This window comes from Macrobrachium nipponense, chromosome 20 (assembly GCF_015104395.2).
Source record: "Macrobrachium nipponense isolate FS-2020 chromosome 20, ASM1510439v2, whole genome shotgun sequence".
NCBI classification, from domain to species: Eukaryota; Metazoa; Arthropoda; class Malacostraca; order Decapoda; family Palaemonidae; genus Macrobrachium; species Macrobrachium nipponense.
Window position 1 is genome coordinate 20018245 of NC_061089.1, and position 12884 is coordinate 20031128.

The 12884-nt window shown below is 39.0% G+C and overlaps 1 protein-coding gene across 2 annotated transcripts in view; it reads right to left on the reverse strand.

Moving 5' to 3' along the window:
- The window catches only part of LOC135222774 (gem-associated protein 5-like), a 291182-nt gene that overhangs the window by 137688 nt on the left and 140610 nt on the right, over positions 1–12884 (reverse strand). For both annotated transcript variants that reach the window (XM_064261034.1, XM_064261043.1), the window contains exons 11-14: positions 9251–9328; positions 8960–9077; positions 886–1064; positions 176–331 (exon numbers count right to left, since the gene is read on the reverse strand). In XM_064261034.1, the coding sequence (XP_064117104.1) occupies positions 176–331; positions 886–1064; positions 8960–9077; positions 9251–9328 (531 nt within the window). The remainder of the gene's footprint in view (positions 1–175; positions 332–885; positions 1065–8959; positions 9078–9250; positions 9329–12884) is intronic.

A 12884-nucleotide genomic window follows, 5' to 3' on the forward strand; every position in this document is an offset into this window, starting at 1 on the left:
TGTATTAATACCTCTACCATATCATTACTTATTTCATTGTTTTTTTTTTTTCACATCATCTCCATTTCCCCTTTCAATACTTTAATCCATTTTATTTTCAAAAATGCTGTCAGATTGCAAAGCAATATTTTTTTATGTCGCAGATCATGGCCAACGCAGAAGGAAAAAAGTTTACCTGTGTTTGCATTCCACAACTGCACTGTATGGTCATAAGATGCAGAGGCAAGAACATCTGGCTTATGAGGTGACCAGGCCAACCAAACTACACGTGATTCATGTCCACATAAATCTCGAGTTGCTTGGGTCAAGATTTCAACTTCACATGGTGTTTCTGTTTGAAAAGAAAAGAATATTTATAAAAATGCTTGCATCTTAATCTTACACTGTATACTTAAAATTTCCGTAAAATTAAATTCATTCTTAAATTATAATTGTTATAATTCAAATTTTTTATATTTTAGCTCAAAATTTACTGTTTTACAGACCTAAAGTCTTTGGATACATGTTAGAAAAATTAATCAAAATTGTAATATTGGTACCATTTCCAGTCTGGTATGGGAGGTGAAAATTCCTTGTAAACACATGCCTTGCATGCTAAAGTATATATTGTATTTCCAATAAGTGTTCTGCACCTCAAAGCTACATCTTACTGAAATCTCATTATGAATAACTCATATGTTGTAACTAAATACTTCTAAAATTTTATCTTGTTCAATTTTTCCATTTGAAAGCAATATTTATCTAGTTACAGTAAAAACACAGCAATTCTTTGATCTGTATTACGGAGCTACACAGATTATAGAGCTACAAGTTACAGAAATTAGTAATGTATCCTATAACAAAGAGACTCAATATAAGCAGAATACACCTCACAATATATCTTACTTCCAAAGTGTGCACTGAGGTCAAAGATGCACAGTCGACTCTCATTGGAGCCAACAGCAACCACATAGGAGGAAGAGGAGTTTACAGGTGGCTGCCACAGAATATGTTGAATTGCTTTTCTCAACACATGCAATGATACACATAACTTCAGGTCTGCTGCAGAATAAATACGTACCTGTCTAGAGAGAAAATTTTAAAAATAAAGTAAGGTAAACAGCAGTACCACTGAATGGAAAAAACTAATATACTGTATTACACAGCAAATGCTCCACTAATGAGGCACTCCCCCTACTCATTATGATTATAAAGAAGAAAACCTGTTGAAGGTGGCTTTAAGAAACATTTCAGGTCACTACTAGGTCCTAAGCCCTGGTCCTTATATTTTGTAATTGTGTTTAATTTGTCTTTTCCCATTTATCTGTAAGTTTGATGTCACTTTCAAATATCAATTATACTTTGTATTTTTCTGTTCTTTCCCTAGATTGCTTTCTGTCATCAATTATCTACTTTGTAATCTTATATTATTTGTTTATTTAATAATTCAATATGTTATTTGAATTTTCATTTAAAATGATATTTTCATATTAAAATAAATTTTTGAACATACTTACCTGGTAGTTATATATAAATAGCTTAAGTCCCTGTGACGTCACGGCAGAATTCAAAACTCGCGGCAATCGCCGATTGGGTAGTCAGGTGTACCACCTGTGCGCCCTCTATCCAGGTACCTGGAACCATTCCAACTATTCCTCAGATCTTCCATGCCCCTAGTCTCTAGAGGGGAGGAGGGTGGGAATTAACTTATATATATATAACTACCAGGTAAGTATGTTCAAAAATTTATTTTAATATGAAAATACAGTGGTCCCCCAGTATTCGCGGGGGATGCGTACCAGACCCCCGTGAATAGTTAGAACCCGCGAATGTTTGGAACCCCTATGAAAATGCTAAAAACAGCCTATTTTGTTAGTTAAAACTCAAGAAAAACCCACTAAAAATTTTCATACTTGGTTTTTTTAATAGTTTTATCACAAAAAGTGCATTTTATGATGAAATTCATCAAAAAAAACAGGAATTTGTGGATATTTATCATAGAAAAATACCGCGAATGCGCGAATTTTCCGCGAATAATACAGGGAAACGTTCCCCAGAGAAATCCGCGAATGTGTGAGTCTGCGAATCTGGAGAACGCGAATACGGGGGGTCCACTGTATCATTTTTAAACATCTAACTTACCTGGTAGTTATTTATATATAGCTGATTGACACCTTTGGTGAAGGGTCCGAGACAGCCAACATTGTTGGAATTGACATAAGAGTTAATAAACAAACTTATGGGTTCGTACCTGTTTAAGGAAGCTGACTTTAATAATCTTGTGCCTCATTATGTCTGCTTTCCTTAAGAGATCCAGCGATCCACCCAGGGGGCTGAAGACCTCAAGGAGCTGTCAACCGGTGCATAACCTCTATGTGACAGGACCTCATCTAATACCTTTGTTCCGGGCGCTACCAAGGAACAAAATGACCACCTGACTGAAAATCAATGGTTGTGGAAGCCTGCATCCAATCTCCACAAACCACCATAAAAATTCAACAGTTCCAAGGAAGGAAAAAGGTATTAAGTTATGGGATTGTAGGGGTAGCTCCTTCTCCCACTACAGCATTCGCTGTTACGAATGGTCCCAAAGTGCAACAGTCTTCGTAAAGAGTCTGCACATTTCAAATAGTGTGAGGCAAACACTGACTTACTTCCGCAGAAAGTAGAGTCCATTATAATCTGTAAAGACCTGATCTGTCTGAAAGCTACAGATGTTGTCACTGTTCTAACTTTATGTGCTTTGACCTTCAACAGTTTGAAATCTGCCTCACTATATTCTGAATGAGCTTCCCTTATAAGCTTCTTAATGAAAAAAGGAAAGCGCATTCTTTGACATTTGCAGAGAGGGCTTTCTGACAAAACACTCAAGCCCCTCTGAATTGGCACATAATTGCTTCGTTCTTTTCAGGTAATGCTTCAGGACCCTTACCTGACAAAGAACTCTCTCTAATTCCTTACCTTTGAGCTCCGACAGGTTTGGAATCTCGAACGATTTGGGCCAGGGCAGAGAAGGGCGTTCGTTCTTCGCTAGAAATTCCAGCTGTAGAGAGCAGATAGCATTGCCCTGTCTGAACCTACAGCTTTGCTGAAGGCATGGATTTCACAGACTCTTTTTGCTGTACCTAGACCAACTAAGAAGAGAGTTTTATACGGTGAGGTCCTTAAATGATGTTTCCTGTAAAGGTTTGAACCTATCACTCATGATAAACTACAGGACTACGTCCAGATTCTATGCTGGAGGGGACTGTGGTCTTTCTTTAGTCGTGTCGAAGGGTCTGAGAAGGTCTTGGCGATCTTTATATTCAGACACGTCTAAGTTCCTGTCAATGAAGACCTCTCCGAACATGTTTCTGTATCGCTTAATGGTCGAGGTCGAAATGTTACAACTTCTCTTACAGTCTGCAGCGAAGAGTCTCTTATTGTCCTATCCCCTTGCAGCGAAGATTTTCTTCTCGGCAATGGACAGGACAGCGACACTCCATGGCTGATGTCCATGGTATGGTTGCTGGGACAATCTATTAGGATGAAGTAATGATTGATCTGGAACAACCTACTAAGTCTACAGTGTAGATCGTAACTGACTCAGGCGGTCTGAGATCTGTTTATTGACTGCGTTCGGTGGCGTAGAGTCCAAGCATCCGAGCAAGTCACGTGATTTTTTGCCTTTTAAAAAGGTTATGCCGAGAGACAATACAAATTATCTATTTGTTTGTCACTGGTGCTGGACAGTGAGGTAGTGAATCCCTTAACGAGGTGATGATTCTCTTAAGTCATGTGCCCAATAGGGCCAAGTCAATTGCCCTTTAGAGACCGAGGTCCTTTATGGCAAGACATTCCCCTAGTAGATGAATCCCAGCTAAGAAGCAAACAACACTGTTTCATTGAAGACAAAGGTGGAGAGTGAATGCAACCTACGTCTTTACAGCCGAATCGAGAGAAGGATTCTCAAGGTTCCATACCTCCGCTTACAAAGGGCTGAAAATGCTAACAGCTATTTCATTGCTGTAAGGTGAGGGGTTGTAGTTGCAATGAAAGCGGGGCAGTTTCCAGTAATGGAAATACAGGGAAGTACTACTTCTCATGGGCTGATCAATTGGAAATAGAGCTGGCAGTTCAGGGAGAAGGCGATGTCTTTGTATATATCTGTCAATTCGGGGTGAACAACGAACAATTACCCCCCCTTCGAATACGAGATAATTTGCAGACAAACTCAGAAGTCTGAAGAGACATTCTGCATTATCGCAATGCGATACAGCGGGAGAGTAGTAAAGACTTCTGTTACTGTGCGGTAAACGTCAAGATGAAAAAGTCCAGAATATATATATCTGTTGAAAATTCTCGCAATATCCAAGGGGATGCCGAAGATGTCATACATGTATGCGAGAATCCCCGTTAAATAGAGACGTAAGTCTGATATTGTTGTACAGAGAACAGGTTCGGTAGTCAATCATTGTAGGGGAGAGAGACATAATAAGACTGTGCGTAAGGAGAACCAGCTGGTACTGGGTTGCCTTTCTATAGTCTCGGTCTACTCAGTTCTTGCTCACTCGCTATCCTGAGTTGCCAGGTAAATCATTCCTCTAAGGAATGCGTTCAGCTAGAATAATCGAGCGTTAAAAGAAAAAGGAATCTATTATGCTCGAGCAATTATATTTAAACGAAACGGATTTCAGTAAATACAAAAAACTGAGGTGGTTTTGTTGTGACCATACCATAGTATTTTAAAATTGAAACTGGTAACTCCTGGGAAGATAGACAGTCCCAAGTTGCAGTTCTATTAAGACCCAAGTCGTCTCGGTCACAAACCGTAGAATTAACTACGGTATGCGACTGCCCCCTGGACAATGCAACTGCTTAACAGAATTATGTCTCGAGGGTAATATCCGTCGTATACTTGTAGGCTTCTGTACAAATAACTTCCATCCTAATTCTTTTCCCTTCGAGAAATGAAAATACAGACTGGAAATCTACACCTTTCCTTCTCTAGTCAAGAGAGTAAAGGAGAAGTCTTCCCCTAAGGAAAGCTTCAATAGTAAACATTGAAAAACCCTGAAGACAAAAGTTCAAGCTAAACTGGATGTTCGGGTTCGTTCTTGTGTATTCCAGGGTTGGTCATCTACTGAGAGATATTCTTACTCCAGTAGTAGATATTCTTGCAAATGCTAGAAATCCCAGGAATTCGAGCATTCTGCGAGGTTCCCGATTATTGTAAAAACAATTATCGAGAATTCTCGATATTAAGTCCTGCGTGGCCTTCTGGGTTAGGCAGAGGAGACCTCATTCACTAACTTTTGTGCTGAAAGAGGCGCATAAAACAGGCCCGATGAATGGGTATGACCTCATAAGTAAGGAAAGAATAATTCATGACATTTGGCATCCTGCTGTTCAAATACTTGACGTCCGGCGTCTTGGCGTCCAGCCTCTTGACGCCTGGTGTCCTGGTGTCCAGTTTGACTTTTGGAGCTCTGTTGTCGAGAATCTGACGATCGGCTTCCTGACTTTTAGTTTCTTGACGCCTAGCGTCTTGGCATCCAGAATCTTGACACCTGGCGTCCTGGAGTCCATACGTCCGTTGCTCAGAATATTGACGTCTGTCGTCTAGGTGTGAAAACCTTGACACTCTACATTCCCAAAAAGTTAAAACTCGAAAGCTCTGAACACTTCTCTGACGAGTTGATCTAATTTTGAAGTCGACTAAAGCACTTTGGTTCTGTTCATAGCTGTTCGACAAAAAGAATCCGCCACACTCAAGAAGACCCCTTGGGTCGAAGAAAGAATTCCAAGGCCAAGAGCTTCTCTCGTCTCATACTATACACTCGAGCTGGATGCTAACTTTCCTCGGGGAAAACGAGAAAACTGTCTTAATTTGCTCTTTCTTCGTTTGCCTCCAGTTATCCATCACCTTTAGAGTTCTCTTGGAAGAGGGAGACAAAACCCCTCTTTGTAATGTTTGTCATATTAGAACCATTTTCCCAAGCGTAAACTCTGAAGGAGGGGAACAAGGAGTAGCTGGAATAAAGCTCTCTGGAAAATCTCATTACAGACCTTTAAAAGTCTTTTCAAATCTAATGAAGCATGTTGTTCCTTTGAATGCTCTTCATCTGAAACAGGCTCTAAGGTACTCACAGGAGAAAGGACGTTATCAAGTTTCCTTTCTCCTGAATGTAATCAAATATAAATAGAGACGTCTTGCTGACGTCCGGCGTCATGATGTATGTGATCCTGACAGTCAAGTTATTGACGCTTTGCTCTATGATCTTCTTGACGTTTGTATATGATCCTGACACCCATGGATCTTTGGTGTCCAGCGTCATGATGTTATGATCCTGATGATCATTTATGATCCAGATGTTCAAGATCTAGAAGGTCGGATCCATGATCCCCTTGGCGATTGTATATGATCCTGACACCCATGGATACTTGGTGTACAGCGTCATGATGTTTATGATCCTGATGCTCAAGTGCCCGGGATCATGCTGTTTATGATCCTGACGTTCAAGATCTACTCGGACAAAGCCATGATCCCCTTGACGTTGGGCTCTTTAGTGTCAGGGATCATGCTGTATATGATCCTTCATCATGTTTATGATCTTGACGCTTAGGATCTTGACGCTCAGCACCATGATCCTGACGTTTAGGATCTTGACGCTTAGCGTCATGATCCTCTTGACGCTCATCTCTTTGGTGTTCGGCGTCATTATGTTTATGATCTTGACGCTGTAACTCTTGACTCTCGGCGTCATAATTCTCTTGATGCTCGGCGTCATGATCCTCTTGACGCTCGGTGTCATGTCGGAGACCGACGTCATGATGTATATGACTTTGACGTTCAAGCACTTGACGTTTGACGGCATGATCATCTTGACGCTCAGCGTCATGATCCTCTTGACGCTTGGCTCTTTGGTGTCCAGCGTCATGTTTATAATCCTGACACTCGAACTCTTGACGCTCGGCATCATGTCGGAGACCGACGTCATGATGTATGTGACTTTGACGTTCAATCACTTGACGCTTGACACCATGATCATATTGACGTTCGGTTCTTTAACGTCCGTCGTCACTATGCTTATGTACTTGACGCTGGGCGTCATGTCGAGCCATCTGGCAGATCTTCATGTATGAAGATAGTTTTTTCTGTATATGCTGAATATAAACATATACGGAGTATCTATCTACATCAAACAATGAATCATCCGGAGACGAAGACCAAAGCGAAGGAGGAAGAGGAGAATGTACAGAAGGCATAAAAGCGTCTGACATCTGTCTGTCCTTTACCGAAACAGATGGCCGCCTGTGCGACATCTTACTGCTTTCGACAAAAGGACCAACCGTGTCCGACGTCTTTCCGTCTGCCACCGAAGCAGATGGCCGCCTGTGCAACATCTTACTGCTTTTGGTGGGGGAACTGACATTCTCCAACCCCCTTTTGTCTTCGTAATCGGACTAAAATCTCTTCGGACTGCTGCAATGCTACATCCTGGCAGTTCTTGACGCTTTGCGTCACTCATGATCTCCTTCTTATGAAGGATCTAGATTTCAAAGTTTAACGCCAGCCCCGTCTGGGTACTGCATCGTCAGACGACGAAGAAAATACTTTAACTTCGCCTATCCAATGGCGAGTATGTGTGTCCTGGGGACGGCTGCTCGCGAGCTAAAATCTCTCGTCTCCCTTCGTCGGTCGACTTTCCTTCTCACAGGGGTTGGTGAGCTTGGAAGAGGTCTAGGACCAGGAGTACGATAGATCCGAGCCGTATCAATCGAAAAAACATAATAATTTTTACCTCGCCTTTCCTATGGCGAAGGTGAACTTCCTGGGAATCGTCAACAGGTACGCTCGAGGGGACGGCCGCTCGGTAGCTAAAGCCTCTCGCCTCCCTTCGTCGGTCGACATTCCTTCTCACAGGGGTTGGTGAGCTTGGAAGAGGTCTAGGACTAGGAGCACGACAGGTCCGAGCGGTCGCACCCTCTGTTTCCACAGGGGATTATACCTTTACCAAAGGCTTCCTTGTATCATGTAAATGATCACTCTTGCTTCTCAATTTATATAATATTAACGAGAATCTATCGAGGTTTAACAAACCAAGAATTACATCCTCTCACTCACATTCTTACACTCGAAGCAGAGTCAGCCATGTTTGGAAAATGCAAAAGAGAGATCAAGAATAAGCAAGAGTCACAATAATAATGTAAACATTCTCTTATCATCATCATTCATTATGATTCATTATCATTATCAAGATGATCTACATACACCCAACAACAAGCGAAAGCCAAAGCCAAAGAGTACTTCACTAAATCAACTGCGAAAAACACGGGCGAAAGTGAGTAAAATTCCACGATGTTAGCCGAAACAGCGGCAGGAAAGATCTGAGGAATAGTTGGAATGGTTCCAGGTACCTGGATAGAGGGCACACAGGTGGTACACCTGACTACCCAATCAGCGATTGCCGCGAGTTTTGAATTCTGCCGTGACGTCACAGGGACTTAAGCTATATATATATAACTACCAGGTAAGTTAGATTTTTAAAATTTCACTTTCTACTAGTAGGGTATATAGTTTATAAATAGTAATCTGTTTTGTCATAATTCATAGAATATATTGGCGTTATCAATAGAAATAAAAAAATCTCATTGATGCAAATAACTACAGACACATTCTATGTAATCCCAAATATTCTGCAAAAACCCAAATATTTTAAGAAAAATTTCATATCATATGTCACTACAGTAACTATTTTACTAATCAGATAATATCTGCATGGTCTCTATTTATTCAAAAAGGACCACTACTACGCTACAGATACTACAAGGTATTACCCATGAACTAAGACAATAAAAAATATGGTATAAGAAATAAAAACACTACTTTATCCCTTTAACAATAATAACTAAAGAATTTAATCAAGAGATCCAAAATTCATCTTCAAATGCCCTTTATATGAATGTCACAAAAAAACTTCAAAAACAGCTTACATACCCATCATTGGCTCCAACAGCAAAATACTTGTAGTCGCAACTAAATGAAAATTCGGTGACATCCTTCAATGCCTTGGAATTAGCAGGTTCTGACAATAAAGGCAGCAAATGCACAGGATCTAAAAATGCATATAAGCAAATAATTAACACCCTCGGTATGAATCCATACGTTCAAGAACTGAATATATATTCTAATACAGTTTTGAGACATCTCATTTCTCAAGTGAGGATAATACTGGATTAGTCCTACAAATTACAATTACAAATTATAAATACTAGTAAAAATACATACTTGTCATTGCATTGGAAGAGGAGCGAATGACAATCTCTCGATCTCCAAATGAGTAAGCACACCAAGTATCACTCAGACCTGGATGAAAAATATGAATAATGTATACCATTCCCTTTCTTTCAAACAAAAAGCTATTTCTAATAAAAAATGAAAGCTTCACACATACCTCCATCCAGAGTTTTATAATTATTGCATATGTAAGGAATAACCTCAATGAAACAAAAATATTCCCCCTTACATCTGATGTACCTACCCTTGATGTACTGAACATTTAGGCTTCTAAATATAGTGTACTGTTTACAATGCCCAAAGTATTTCACTAATAAAGTACTGAAGTTGTTCTTTATGCCCTTCTTTCTCTATTCAGAACACTGAGTTCAGATGCTTTTTCTGATAACTGAAATATTTTGGAAAAAATATGAATTTTCACGATAAAATGAATTATTTGGATACTTACCTACTGTTAAATTTGCTTATATCTTTGCCCCATCAGATGCAATCAGTAATCAAAATAAAACAAACTAACACTTGGCTAACCCGCTGGGACTGTCTCTGTAATCACCTGTTTTCCACCCACCGAGATGTGGGGCAGCTGGGTGGACTTCCACTTCAACAGTCAGTAAGTATCAAATATAACATTTTTTAACCACTGTATTTTTCATAACTAACAAAACTGAGGTCTTAGCATTAAGATAAATCTTCTGGCACCTGCTGGAAAACCAGTAAAATTATTTAAAATTTTGTACGCAAGGACTGATTGGCATTTGTACTTGATCAAAAGGTCTGTGCGATCTCCCACAAAGCCTTTAGCATCCTGTGATCCCATCAGTTGTTTTCTTACCGCATTTAAGAGAGGACACGATTTCTCTCTGTTCTTTTAAAGCCGGTTTAGTTTGCCCGCTTTTTTTTTTTTGTGTGTGTTTCAGTGTGAATGATTCTTGTGGGTTTGAACGTGAATCTGGACATCATGGATCTTTTTACCTCTCTGTCCAAGGTTTTTCAGGATCTCGCAGGAAACAAGAGGAAATGCCCAGGTATTAGCTTGTTTCCTTGTTTGAGATTTTTAACATCAGTGCCCATGGATCCACATCCAACGTGTAGTAGGTGCAGAGAAAATGTATGTACAATTACTTATCCTGGTTCTGTATGTTGTTTTGGACGCATCAGGAGGGGTTTTGAGAGGTTTTGTACCTATTTATGATCATTCTGTCCCCGCGAGGAGGGGGGGGGGACCATCGCCATCTTTGTTGTATGTTTCATCTATGGATGCGCACAGAATGGAGGGTATTTGGGTTGCATTAGGCCTATCAGGGTATTTTTATCATGAAAATTCTTATCGACTATCACAATGAATGTGGATGGTGGGTTAGTGCAGCCAGAGAAACAATGTTAAGTCAAACGAACTAAAAGTTTTCAATGAGGGGAAACAAAGCTTCTCAACATTCCTGCCTGTTGTGTGATCCTTACTGTTAAGTACTGTTGCCAAACACTGGAACCACAACAGGGTGTAAGGCCCTCATAGCTAGATTTATCAGACGAGCCTTACAAGGAAAATAGGGCTATTTCGTAGAATACTAATGACTCCGGTGCCTGAGTAGATAGTCCATAACCACCGGTCCAAAACTAAAGATAACTACCACCTCCATTGAAGGTGTGCTCTTAAAAATCACTGTGCACCTTCATGCTCCCAAAATTCAAAATTCGATAGCAGGATTTCCTAACAACTAACTGTAAGTTAGAAAGCCAAATTAATATCATATTTGGTTCAGAAGAAAGCATACCAACCACAACAACAGGACTAATAGCTTTATACCTCATGCTAAATTTGAAAATTTCACAAATAACATGAGTCAACAACCTTCTTTAGCGAAAGGTTTTAAAGGAAATAAAAGACGTACTTATGGTACAGATGCCATGAGGATTATTTTCAAAAATGGAAAAGCTCAGGAATAAACTTTTTTGGTCTCCTAACACCACAAATAAATACTTAACTCCTCCTCTTAAAAAGTTTGTGTCTAGGTAAACCTCAAGATTCATTCCAAACAATTAAATTTTGTACAAAAATACAGTACTTACATTGCTCAAACTGATGTTCGCTTACAAAAATTCCAAAAAGAAAAGCTACCTAGTGGAGGAGTGTACTGCTCAGGTAAATTATTATTATTATAAAGTTAAGATTTACCAGCCCAATGAGTCTAATCAGACTCTTACAGTGCTGGCCCGAAATTATTCGGGAGAAAATTATTTAAAATTACGCTCATAAAATGTTATGTCTACAACATGGAATGGTATGGAATGAAGTTAATGAATTATAATAAATTAATGATAAATGAGGGGATTATTAAGTGATATATGAGGTTGGAATTAAAAATATGAATTGAACTTATAAAAGACTGAAATAGATAAAAATGACAAAAGTCATCTATTTAAAATGGTATATGTTAAATCTTATTAATCAAATTAGTCTTTTTTAAAAATATTAATATTCTATATAAAGAAAAATGATCTGATTCTGATAGTATTTCTGATAATGATTTATTGCCTAAATATAAATTTCTCTCTCTATTAAAAATTAGGCATTCACATAAAATATGCTTGACTGTTAAAATTGCATTGCACACATTGCAATGAGGGATGTTCCCTTGTGGAGTTATCATTAGATACTCGTGAGTTAGTCTTGTGTGGCCTATTCGTAATCTTGTTAATATTACTTCAGCTCGTTTTTCATTTTCTACTGATGTATTCCACAAGTCTACTTTCTGTATACTGTTTATAGCGATCTGAAGTATAATTTTGCTTTTTTGATAGATGATAAAGGTTAGAACATACTTTGATTTTCTTCATCATCCATGGAGGTGGAGAATTTGAGGGTGGGAGTATATTTACTCTAAGGCCAATAGATTCCAATAACCTATTAGCTCTTATTGGAAAAGGTGGTTCGTGATTACTAATAAATATATCTCGCATGCCAAATAGTTTTTTTGTGGGGGAATCAGTGGACGTTATCTTTAAAGCACTTCTCATTGTTACAAGATCACGATGTACGGATAATGGGGGTTCTCCACTTTCACAACATACTGAAGTGTTTGGAGAAGATTTAAAGGCTCCACTACAAAGTCTCAAGCCTCGAGTGTGGATAGAGTCTAAGGACTTCAAGGTACTTTGTGATGCTGACCCGTAAAATTGGACTTCCATAATCCACTTTGGATAAAACTAGTGCTTTATATATCATAAGCAATGTTTGTCTCTTAGCTCCCCAAGTAGTATGAGACAATTTTCTTATCAAATTTAAGGCACTATTACATTTATTTTTTACAAAGGCTATGTGTGCTTTCCAATTAAGATGAGTGTCAAATACCAAGCCTAAAAATTTTATAGTATTACTAAACTGAATGAGGCTATCACCTAATTTAAGATCTATGTCTTGATTCTGTTTCCATCTACTATTTTTGTAGAACATAATTGCTTGGGTTTTCTCTATAGAGAGCTTAAAGCCTACTGACAAAGTCCAGTTGTGGATGTTTTTGATAGCTTTATTAAGAATTCTTTGTAGATGACGAAGACTGCTTGAGGAATAATATATAGCAAAGTCATCTACATACAAGCTATTTTGTACTCCCTGTGGTAACTGCTT